At 50.4% G+C, this 12280-nt stretch overlaps 1 protein-coding gene across 1 annotated transcript; it reads right to left on the reverse strand.

Moving 5' to 3' along the window:
- Positions 1-1415: 1415 nt before the first annotated feature.
- On the reverse strand, positions 1416-11061 carry zc3h6 (zinc finger CCCH-type containing 6). Its single transcript, XM_084458900.1, has 12 exons — positions 10912-11061; positions 8644-8869; positions 8083-8211; positions 7659-7920; positions 7248-7390; positions 6707-6844; positions 6321-6435; positions 6091-6200; positions 5689-5963; positions 4641-5122; positions 3878-4099; positions 1416-3434 (listed from the first exon to the last, which is right to left on the reverse strand). The coding sequence occupies exons 1-12, from the start codon at positions 10986-10988 to the stop codon at positions 1921-1923; spliced, it is 3693 nt and encodes a 1230-aa protein (XP_084315026.1). The 5' UTR covers positions 10989-11061; the 3' UTR covers positions 1416-1920.
- Positions 11062-12280: the final 1219 nt, after the last annotated feature.

Raw genomic sequence — 12280 nt, forward strand, 5'->3', positions numbered from 1 at the left:
CACCCAACTCAGACACACATACCCCTAACCCCCCCAGCCTCACCCAACTCAGGCACACATACCCCTAACCCCCCCAGCCTCACCCAACTCAGTCACACATACCCCTAACCCCCCCAGCCTCACCCAACTCAGGCACACATACCCCTAACCCCCCCAGCCTCACCCAACTCAGACACACACACCCCTAACCCCCCCAGCCTCACCCAACTCAGACACACACACCCCTAACCCCCCCAGCCTCACCCAACTCAGGCACACACACCCCTAACCCCCCCAGCCTCACCCAACTCAGGCACACACACCCCTAACCCCCCCAGCCTCACCCAACTCAGACACACACACCCCTAACCCCCAGCCTCACCCAACTCAGACACACATACCCCTAACCCCCCCAGCCTCACCCAACTCAGACACACACACCCCTAACCCCCCCAGCCTCACCCAACTCAGACATACACACCCCTAACCCCCCCAGCCTCACCCAACTCAGACACACACACCCCTAACCCCCCCAGCCTCACCCAAGTCAAGCACACATACCCCTAACCCCCCCAGCCTCACCCAACTCAGACACACATACCCCTAACCCCCCCAGCCTCACCCAACTCAGACACACATACCCCTAACCCCCCCAGCCTCACCCAACTCACACACATACCCCTAACCCCCCCAGCCTCACCCAACTCAGACACACACACCCCTAACACCCCCAGCCTCACCCAACTCAGACACACATACCCCTAACCCCCCCAGCCTCACCCAACTCAAACACACATACCCCTAACCCCCAGCCTCACCCTGTATGTTCACACAGGGTAGCTGATCAGCTCACACCCATGCATGGACTGAAGACACATCTTATGTAGTACCATATTCATACACTATGCCGTAGGTCAAGAAATGGGCATTGTGTGAAGAGAGTATCTTCTGAGAGTCTGTCTTCTAAACAGAGGATGAAGAGACTGTACCATCTACACCTCAACAACTCCTTTGACTGTAGCTAAATACACTGACAGTAATAAATGACTCAATACAGAACATGTCATATTTGTTTATTTAAGACACAGATTGAAAAGGCAATGAGACTTTACAAGTATATTTTAGACAGCCATTATCTCATCAAACTTAAGTGAGAAAACATTACACCATTAATAAAAAAACACATCATTTGGTACAAAAAGCATTTAAAATGCAACACATTAGCGTTGAAATAAAAGCAATATAATTAAACGTCAAACCAAAGTAGCACCATACAGTGACATAATACTCATTGTAACAACCAAATCAAACGATCCCATCACCTCTACTGACACCCCTGACCACCACAGAGCACTGGAAACAAGGTGTGTTTTTATAAATAAATACTAAAATATAAAACGAGGAAGGTAAAATGCTTAGAATAAAGTTCTGCTTTGTACTCTGGTACATTGATCTACTGTCTCGTATCTGCTTGGACATTTTCTCAAAAACATCCGTCTAGTTCCACATGAATGACAACAGTTGTATGTAACTGTCCCACAAACACTTCATAACAGTATAATATACTTTTACAAAAATTAAAACCTTAATACTGTCCTTACTTCAAATCCCTTTAACTAATCTCAGGACAATTCATTAGTGTTCTCACGTGACTGTGGGGTGAAGACATTTTAACCTAAATCAAGTCAGCTAACATGCCGTATACCTACCGCCCAATCAGAGAGCATCCAAGTGTTTTGGATGGAGACTACTAGTACATATATAGTATATTGCAATGATGTGATTCTATTCTCAACTGATCCCAGACAACAAGAATATATTTATGTACAGTTGAAATAAATAAATATGTAAAGCTCAGTCAAGATACATAAACATGTCTAAGTAATATACAGAGAATATACAGATAAACCACGTTGATGAAACGTCACTCGCCCCGCGTGTTCACTGACAGAACGGGGAGGCCGTCGGGTCGAATGTCTTGAACATGTCCTTCAGTGGCGTATCATCTACCTCCTCCTTGGGTTCCTCCTCCTCCTCCTTCTTCTCCACCTCCTCCTTCTCTACCTCCTCCTTCTCCAACTCCTTCTCTGCCTCCTCTTTCCCCGCCGCCTCCCCCAGGGCGGGACCCCCCTGTCTGGCCTGCCGGGGGTCTGTGTAGGGGGGCCGCATCAGGCCGGCGAGGGCTTGGATGGGCAGGTTGTGCAGGGCAGGGGGCTGGGCAGGGGTACTAGGGGGCTCCGGAGGGCCAGGGAGAGGGGGCGGAGCCTTAGCGTCCGTCTCCCTGACCTCCTGACCTGCTGCTGGGGCAGTCCTCTGGCAGGGGGAGAGAGGGGAGGGCGGGTTCTCTCTCTTGTCCGACTGCTTGTCAGACTGTTTCAGGACGCCAGCCTTCCTCTGCGTCTCCGCCTCCTCCCTGTGGGGCTGCGCTGCCTGGCTGCGTGGGTCGTACAGGCTGATGCCCCCCAGGCCCTCCAGCCCGCCTCCAGGGGCCAACCGCGGGGCGTAGGGGGGCAGCCTCTCAGGCTCAGGCTTGGCAGGGGCAGGGGGGGCAGCGGGGGAAGGGGCAGGGGTGGAGGAGCCAGTGCTGCCCCTCTGCAGCCTGGGGTCTCCGGCCCCTCCCCCGGAGGAGGCCTCTCTCTGGCCGGGCGTCTTGGAGTCCAGACTGGCGGGCCGGCTCAGACGAGGGTCCAGGGATTTGTGCTGACGGGGGTCCAGGGGCCGCTCTGTGGAGGCCCTGGGGTGCAGCCGGGGCCCGACCCCCTCCTTCAGCCTCGCGGCCGCCAGGCGGGGGTCGATATGCGGGGGGGAGGAGACAGGAGGATGTGGGGGGTGGTCCGTCAGGCTGGAGCGGTTCATCTGGGCATCTGCGACGAGGGGGGGCAGGGGCAGGTTGATGGAGGGGTCTTGTCTGGGGACCAGCAGGGGGATGAGGTCTTCAGGGGCCCAGACTACAGAGTGGGCGAAGGCAGGGCGCTGCAGCACGATGTCTACCCGGATGTGGCTGAACTGCTGCAGCTGAGAGCGGGGGTCTCGGAGGACCGCTCCGGGGCTGGCCTCCAGAGGGATGAGAGCCGCCCTGTCCCTCAGCTCCCTCTCCCCGTCCTCATCCTCTTCTCCTGGGGCATGCCTGGAGGGGTGCTGCCGCTGGCCGTCCGGCCTGAAGGCGTTCGGGGCCGGGGGTCTCACCTTCCTGGGGTCCCTGGCTAGCCGGTGGTCTGCGTCTGTCTCCACCTCCCTCCTCTGGTCCGGGGGCCGCTGGCGGGGGTCGGTCTTCGTGCGGGGGTCGCTGGGGGGGCCCCGGTCCTTCAGGAGGCGGGGGTCGTTCAGGGTGGTGGGGCCGGGGCCGGGCTGGGGCGCCTGCTGCAGCTTCTCATTCTGCTTCTTCAGAGATCTGAGGATGGCCGTCATACAGTTCCCCTCCTCTTCATCGCTGGAGTACCAGTTGGTGGGCTCATCTGGAACAATATAGTAGAGCATCGTATTGTATGTTTACTAAAACCATTGGAAACAGTGGGCTGCGGGGTCATGTTTCATCATCAGAACAACTGTTCATGTTTCTGCAGTCTAGATTATGCATTAATCTAGATTATGCCTTCTGTAGTCTAGATTATGCCTTCTGTAGTCTAGATTATGCATTCTGTAGTCTAGATTATGCATTCTGTAGTCTAGATTATGCCTTCTGTAGTCTAGATTATGCATTCTGTAGTCTAGATTATGCATTCTGTAGTCTAGATTATGCATTCTGTAGTCTAGATTATGCATTCTGTAGTCTAGATTATGCATTCTGTAGTCTAGATTATGCATTCTGTAGTCTAGATTATGCATTCTGTAGTCTAGATTATGCATTCTGTAGTCTAGATTATGCATTCTGTAGTCTAGATTATGCCTTCACACTCACCTTTGTCTCTGTTGGAACTCGCAGCATTCTGCGCCTCCATCCCCTGAGACTCCTGCCCCTGTTGCCCCTGCATCTGCCCCTGCTGTTGCCCCAACACATGCCCCTGCTGCTGGCTGAGGTGGAAGAAGAGGGCCTTCTGGACAGCAGGAGGGATGCTCTGCATCTGGGGCTCAGCGCCGCCCTGCTGGAAGGAGGTCTGCAGGAAGGCCAGACTCAGGTCCACTACAGGGAGGGAGGAGGGAGGGAGGGAGGGAGGGAGGGAGGGAGGGAGGGAGGGAGGGAGGGAGGGAGGGAGGGAGGGAGGGAGGGACGGACGGAGGGAGGGAGGGAGGGAGGGAGGGAGGGACGGAGGAGGGAGGGAGGGAGGGAGGGAGGGACGGAGGAGGGAGGGAGGGAGGGAGGGAGGGAGGGAGGGAGGGAGGGAGGGGGGAGGGAGGGGGGAGGGAGGGAGGCAGACAGGCAGACGAGAGTGTGTTACAGAGGCTTCAACTGAGAACTGAGCCTTAAAGGAGTAGTAAAGGGAAGATGCATGTTTAGCCCTGTTTTAAGGTTACTTATGATCATATACAATGGTTCAGATCAAAAGGTTGACAAAACTAGCACTTTTGAAAAAGTCTGATAATTGCTCTACCACCGTTTTGGTCATACAATGGATGTGGGTGGGCACCGAGAAAAATCATTCAAAAAACATGTTAAACTCTCGATTTCATGGCCTAGAACTACCAGCAGGTGGGATTGATAACTTAATGGATTGGTCACCCACCTCCGGGGCCCATGGCCTGGTTCCTGAAGAAGTTGTTGAGGAACTCTGCAGGGTTCTGGCCCATGTTCTGACCCATGTTCTGGCCCATGTTCTGGCCCATGTTCTGACCCATGTTCTGACCCATGTTCTGGCCCATGTTTTGGCCCATGCCAGGGAAGGGCAGATTCTGCAGCATCTGCAAGTCCGGCATGGGTAGGAAGGGTGGTCTGTTCATATGAAAGGGAGGGGGCGGCCCAGGTGGGGGCATGGGGAACCCGGGGGGAGGGAACTGTCCCGGGGGGCTCTGGGGCATCGGGGGGCCGCTGTGGGGCGGAGGGGGGACTCCCATAGGGCCAGGGGACCCAGGAGGCGGGACAGGGGGAGCGTTGGAGCCGGGGGGCATCATACTCCCACTCTGCATGTCCTCGGACCCTCCCTCAAACTGTGAGCTGCCCCCCTCCCCCTGGAACTGAGCTCCGGGGGGAGAGGAGAAATTGGAGCCGCTGTAACACAACCACACATGCAAATGTTTAAAGATAAGGATCGGTCACAGCTGAAGTGAAGCAGTGAAACTTGATAAAAAGAGAGAGATGGGTTCTTTGTCTGTATCAGTAAGACGCCTATGGTCTGATCCAGGTCTATAACAACATAACTACTTCAGTGTAACAGAGCTAGCTACCTGAGGCATATCTTCTGAGCCAGGGCTGAGTTTCCCAGAGGCATCGTAGCGCTACGTTCATCGTAGCGCTATGATGAACGCCATGATGAACGTAGCGCTAAGATGCCTCTGGGAAACTCAGCCCAGGTCTATAACAGCGGTCTTGTATAGCCAGACCTTTCTCCACACTTCGTTTTGTGCCTTTCCAGCGCTGGAGGAGAGTCTGGCTACACCCCATTATCATTCGGAGATGGGGGAGACTGTACTGTATTTCTTTAAACCAATCAGTCGTCTTGGGCGGTGCTAAGCTTGCAAAATAGTGTCAGAGGATTGAATCTGATTGGCAGCGCTGGAATTGAGCTAACGACCTGTCTAGCCAAGTCTGGTGAGTGTAACAGGGGAGCTAGATACCTGAGACCTATCTTCTGAGCCAGATCCACCGTGGGCTGAACCTTGATCTCAAACAGGGAGGGGATCTTCTTGTTCCCCTGCCCAGGACCAGGTCCTAGTCCAGGTCCTAGTCCAGGGCCAGGGCCAGACCCGCCCTCCGTGGGGCTGCTGGGCCCAGGCGTGGGCAGGAGCCCCACTCCAGGAGGGGGCTTGGGCAGGGGGGCGATACCCTGCTTCCTCAAATCCTCCAGCTCCAGCTCGTCCTCGTGGGCAATCTCCTCCTCCGTGTTGATGATCTAGTCAGCAGAGAAGAGAAACACTGGTCAGCCAGTTCTGTAGTGAGGTCAGCGCAATTAAGGTGCTAATTGTATGCGCAAAGTTAATTGTATGTTCTCCCCGTGTTAGTTCTGCATCCTGCCTTACCTTGTCTAGCAGCTCTTTGGTCACATCAGTCAGGGCGTCGTGGGAGAACTTGCAGTTGTCTCCCTGGTAACACTTAGCTCCTGTGTGGAAGAACTTGCATGGGTATTCACCTACGCACAGTCAAGGAGAATTCAGAGATCTTGGTGAAGGTGTAGAGTAATTCTAATCACTCGATAAACAAAAGTGAACCATTGTACGGTAGTAACGTGGGTTATGGTTGATAAGGATACTGTGCATGTAGATGCAGTGGTCTCCTTTGCTGCAGTATCCCTGGAGGTAGAATTTACACAGCTCCTTCTTCTTGTCGGGAACCACCAGCTCGTGCTCAAACTTACATTGCTCCCCCTAGTGTGAAGAGAGAGGGGCAGGGCGGGAATAAGGGACAGGGCAGGTCTTCAGCATGGTCAGATGAATACACACCCGTACAGAACCTTTGGTGAAATGGTTCCAGCTATGTCACAAAGAGTTCCCAGTTGGTCTGCCAGAGGATTCTCTGGAAGGCAACAGATGAACCCTTTACAGTTCTAGTTTGTTGTTTTTAATATGCAGAACATGGATGCATGTTTAGCCTTCCACTGCCACAGTTAAGGAGGGGTTGTCTCTGATTGGTGCACACCTTGATGCACCGCCCCTCCAGGAAGTATTTGCAGATGTATCTGCCGTTGTGCTCCACTGTGTGCTGGCTGATGAACTCCTTGGTCATGATTGGTCGCTTTTTCTGGAACCCTGGGGAGCCCTTCCCCTCCCTTCCCTCCTGCGGACGACAAGAACATCAGATATGACTGGTCGTTAGTTATGGTAAATGGTAAATGGACTGCACTTATATAGCGCTTTTCCACCTTAGCGGCACTCAAAGCGCTTTACAATGGCCTCTCATTCACCCGTTCACACACACACTCACACACCAATGGTGGTAGCTGCCATGCAAGGTGCTAACCTGCTCATTGGGAGCAATTTGGGGTTAGGTGTCTTGCTCAAGGACACTTCGACATGTGGACAGTCGGAGCTGGGATTCGAACCACTGACCCTTCGATCACTGAACGACCCGCTCTACCAACTGAGCTACAGTACAGCCACCCCACCACTAGTTACTCTGGTAGCTTGGCTACACTCTGACGGGTGAAATGTGGGATTCCAGGGCGGCCTCTCTCCCTCACCTGCTTCATCCCCTCTCCGCCCAGGTCTAGCCCTCGACCTCGGCCACGCCCCCACACCTTCCCCTTCAGCTTCTTGTTCTTGTTCATCATGCCACGCCCCCTGGCCATGCTTCCTCCTCGGCCACGCCCACGCTGACCGCTAACTGTGAACAGAGAGGTATTACATTAGTTTATCAGTTACAGGAGGCAGTGTAAATGTCTTCTGCTTTGCTTATACACCTCCCAATGAGTGTCCAGATCTGTAATGAACGTCTAAGACAAAACATTAACTATTAACCATAACTATTTTATGTTTTGGTTCATAGATGAAAAACACATACTGTGGGCACTCTTGTAGCATAACCTAAATATACACACATAACTGCAATAACCATACGTTCTAATAAAACCCAGAAGCAGTCATATTCTTACACTGTTGTTGTTGTTGTTTCTGCAGGCCTCTCATGTTGCCTCTTTTCAGCATGTCTTTAGCCTGCCGCCCCCTGGCCTGGCCTGCGGAGCCGGGGTCACGACCCTGGCGGTAGTCCCCCTGCTCCTCCGGGTACTCCTCCCCCTCCCCCTCATACTCGTACTTCTCGTCACTGTAGTCGCTGTACTTGTCGAAGTCGCTGATCTTGTGCTGCTGGGGGGACCTGGGAGGGTTGCTGTGGCTGCCTCGTGACTCACGCCCATGCTGGAGGGAAGAGAGGGAAGATACTGAGAAGGTCAGCAGACTTACCAGACATCAACCAGAGAAGGTCGTCACCGTAACTAAGAATGTCCTCTGTATTCACTACCTTGGCTAGATTTTAGGTTAATAATTCAGATAAAATAATAAAGAAATGAGGATTTGTACCGGAGCCGACTGGGTGTCAGGGTCCCGCTGGGAGCCCTGGCTCTTCTTGTTCTTGGGCCTCTCTCTCTCCGGGCCGTCGAGGTCCGAGTCGTAGCTGTCAGAACTGGAGCTGCTGGATGGGGAGTGGTGCTGGTCACCGCAGGGGGGGAGGGAGGAGAGACGTAGGAGATACAGGACAGAGGGAACAGGGAGATACACACAGGGAGGTGGGAAAAGGGGATAAATGGATGAGGTCTTACACTGCGGACAAACACACCCGAGGCAGTATTTGAGTATGAGTACGGGCTGCTGGCTAGCTCAGTGGGTCGAGCGTGAGACTCTCGATGTCAGGGTCATAGGTTTGAGCCCCATGTTGAGCATTACACATACTCACATTTCGCTTTAACACCATTAGGACATGATGTATTATTGTTTCTGTATCAGAGAAACTGTTATAGCAAGAACCATCAGATCAAAGGGTAGTGTTTCACATGCATAACTATGAGACATACTGTAAATATATTCTCATGGTCATTTGGACTGCAGTATACCAGTGAGGCACACGGTGTCACATCTTCTTACTTTCTGTCTGTCGCGTCTCCTCCTCTTCGACCTCCTCTTCTCTCTCGTTTTCTTGTATCGTTTTCTGGAGTGCCTGTGTGTCTTGTCGTCTTTCTCTTTTTCTTTCTCCTTCCCCTTCTCTTTTTCTTTTTCCTTATCCTCATTCACCTCTTTGACTTCTTTGCTCTCCTCTTCAATCCCAATCCCTTCGTCGTCGATCTCTCCATCCTCCAGCTCGCCATCCTCTCTTTAAAAAGGAAACAAACTGTTGAATATCCATCTTGAACGACAGTATATCATAGAACCAATTACAAAGTGAGAAACAGTTGGGTAATTTTGGTTCAAAAGTCTGCTTTGGTTTTCCATAACAGCAGCCTAACCCTGGAAACAACACCAATTTTACAAGCTCTACATTTAACGAAGGATTACTTGCTCCTCAACCAATATCCTACTCCTGGAAACGCTGTACAGAAGTGTGTTTAACCCTTAAACTATGTTTGGGGGAGCATTGAACACTCCAGTTCTTAATACATATTTAGATAAACATGTAATAAACATGTTATAAACGTGGGTGAGGGCCTAGTGTATCATTGGGGTTCAGAGAAGCAGGTCTTGGAGGGTCCAGCGGTCTCTATGACATCCTTAGTTTATTTAATAGTCACACATCATTTGTTGCCGGGGTGCTGGGCCGAAATATGTCAGATTAAATGAAGTGGAAATATGTGTTGGAGCAATCAATAATCTCATTTAAATAACGGATGTAGTTAGCTGGCATGTTCTGCATGACGGTGTGTGGTGATGGGTGGGAGGCACTGGGGGGGCGCTACTGGGAGGCATGCACTTACTCTCTATCACACATGTAGCATCTGTAACATGTAGATATATTTGGGTGACTTTCATGCTCGATAATGCAGTGGGGTTTGGGCAGTTGATTAATTTGTGATATGATCTGGTGACAGGTAGGACAGTAGCTAGCTTTGTAGGACTGATAGGTAAAAACAGTGTCAATGAATAGGTTAGTGACCATCATGGTGCATCCATGCTCATATAGACTTTGCAGAAAATGAACAACTTCAAAATAATACACCGCTACACAATAGGCATTGTGGGTGCATTTCAAAAGGGGGATGCAATTCAGAAACACTTGTGAAAGGTTTTAGGTAAATCTAGTCATTCAACTAGGGACAGAAAGAAGCTCTCTCAGGCTAATGTCAATGAGATAGTGACAGAAATGGCAGAAGCTGATGTCCAACTCCAAGCCAGCCCCTATGCCCTGCCTCCTGGGCATTGCTGAACTAGAGTGGACTCAACAGGCAAAAGCAATATGTTGGACAGTCCACCCAGCCAATCAAAGGTCAAGATTAAAGCTATAATGCCACATTGCTTCCACTGTCACATCCCTCCGATACCTATGGAGATTAGGCATTGGGCTGGATCCAGCCTTCAGCCCAACTTGTCACCTTTTACAAATGTAGCCTAATTAAATGCAGTTACAGGGAACAAACGCTTACATTAACAAAGTGTGTGTAGGCCCCTGCCTCGTGTTGATAAATTGGACATAAGTCTCCATCTTTGAATGTAGCTTCAGACCAGCCTATGACAATATTCTCTATAAGCAAGGAGGCTAGGAGTCAATGATGACATGAAGCGTGAGGATGTCGGGGAGGGGGGTTAAACACTAACAGACCGTCTATAGGCTCTGTGCACCAGCTCCACTACTTCCTGAAACTCACCTGGCATCTTTATTTCCTGTCCTATATGATTGGATTAAGTGATTAATCAGGTGTGAGGCAGACCCAGCGCACACCTGATTAATCACTTAATCCAATCATATAGGACAGGAAATAAAGATGCCAAGTGACTTTCAGGAAGTAGTGGAGCTGGTGCACAGAGCCTATTTGGTGAACTCTTGGATCCTAAGTCCTGTGAGGAACAGTTCTCAAGGTGCTCGGTAGGGGGCGATGGAGTGCATGAATGGGCGAGGCCTATTACATCATCCGAATCGACACACTCCCCTGAAGAATGCAACAATGTAGCCATGATCATTCAGTCCATACTGCCGTGGTCACACGACATAAAAACCATAATTTACGATAATGGGATATCAGAAAGCGATATATATACCTTGCTTACACTAAAAGCATGCAAAATCCCTGTTTGTGAAAAGGCCCTGGACAACATTGTTTGAGCCACAATGACAACACAGTTAACACAATCACGGAGAGCCGCGGTTGGACACGCACAGATGAGCGGGTGTAACAATAATTGCAGATAAGAATGTTACTCGACCTTTCATCCCCTGCAAGTTCAGAGTCTGTCATATTTTTTGGGGTTGGGGGACTGGAGACAAGGCTCACAAAAGCCATGGAGGTTGGAAGCGGAGCTGGACACAAGTGGGTGGCCCTGAGTCACTCGAGGAGACGTCGGTTTGTGAGAGATGCTGAAGTCAGACTGGAAAAAAACCCACGGGTACCGTTACTTGTCTCGACAGAGACAATAAACAGACATTCTCCTCTCATTTCAATGTCGTTTTAACTCAATAAGCACAGCTTGATACCCCGTTTTGCTAATATCCCGTCGGTTGACAGCTGCCATGGTGAAACAGTGGAGACGGAGGGAGGAACACACTGAAATGTAACCAATGACGTTGATAACAGCATCTTCATGTGATATTTCATCCGAAACATGATAAACATGTTCTCAAAATGGCTTCTAGGACCGAAGAACATCTTTCTCCTATGTATTCGTCCACGTATATATATCGCCATATCAGGATCTATCTAACTACTGCAAAACCTCACAAGCCATTGGTCAGAATATAGTATCGGCCTCCCTTGCTGAAGGTAAGACAATATCCATTGGTCGAGAGAACTGTCAATTATTTCTAACATCTGGTGCAATAATAAAGTGTGTAAGACGCGCATTTGGACTACGTTATTCATAAACTACATTTGTCCTGTAGTATAAATCTTATAAAATCAAACATTTGCGTCTCTTTTATCGTTACGCGCGCAGGGTACTATCGCCCTAGCTAGGGAAGGTTTTGTGTGCAAAGCGCTTGAACAGTAGGCCTGGGGCCTCATTTATCATTGTGGATACACCCTATTTCATTTAAACCTGATTTTTGTACTTGCTTTTCTCCGTAAATAATGTGGATATATGTCACAATATTTCCCATTGAGTTTTGGCATGATACATCACATTATTTGCGGAGAAAAGCAAGTACATAAATCAGGTGTAAATGAAAAAGGGTGCATGCACAATGATAAATGAGGCCCCTGCTATGTAAAGTTTTTGTTTTCCTATTGTCCAAGGGCAGTCATAAACACAACATGAGGTCTGAAGTAGGTGAGTTGGAGGATTAGTATTTACGGATTAGTGACTGCAATCCCACTCCCGTGCAGTAGGGGCGCTGTCTACACATTTGAAAGGTGAAGGGGAACCGTAGAAGAAGAGCTCCCTGCAGCTAGCTACCCACAGCTACCCACACCCAACAGCTCTCTATTACCATTAGTTACCTAACTTTAAACGCACTATACTATAGTGGAGTACCAGGCGTGTAACGTTAGGATCGATTCAGCTTAGATAGCTAACTATATTCTAGCTATATTCTCAGAAGATGTTTGTTCTGAGAGCGTTTGTTAACGAGCGACTCTCC

This window comes from Borostomias antarcticus (genome assembly GCF_949987555.1).
Source record: "Borostomias antarcticus genome assembly, chromosome: 25".
NCBI lineage: Eukaryota > Metazoa > Chordata > Actinopteri > Stomiiformes > Stomiidae > Borostomias > Borostomias antarcticus.

Bases quoted from the DNA above. Each gene is read 5' to 3' on its own strand.
- zc3h6 (XM_084458900.1), bottom strand. From the start codon at position 10,988: ATGGCTTTTGTGAGCCTTGTCTCCAGTCCCCCAACCCCAAAAAATATG. The intron at 6,201-6,320 runs GTATCCTTATCA...GACTGTGCGTAG, and splicing joins CCACTGCATCTACATGCACA to GTGAATACCCATGCAAGTTC. The intron at 5,964-6,090 runs GTAAGGCAGGAT...TCTGCTGACTAG, and splicing joins CCAAAGAGCTGCTAGACAAG to ATCATCAACACGGAGGAGGA.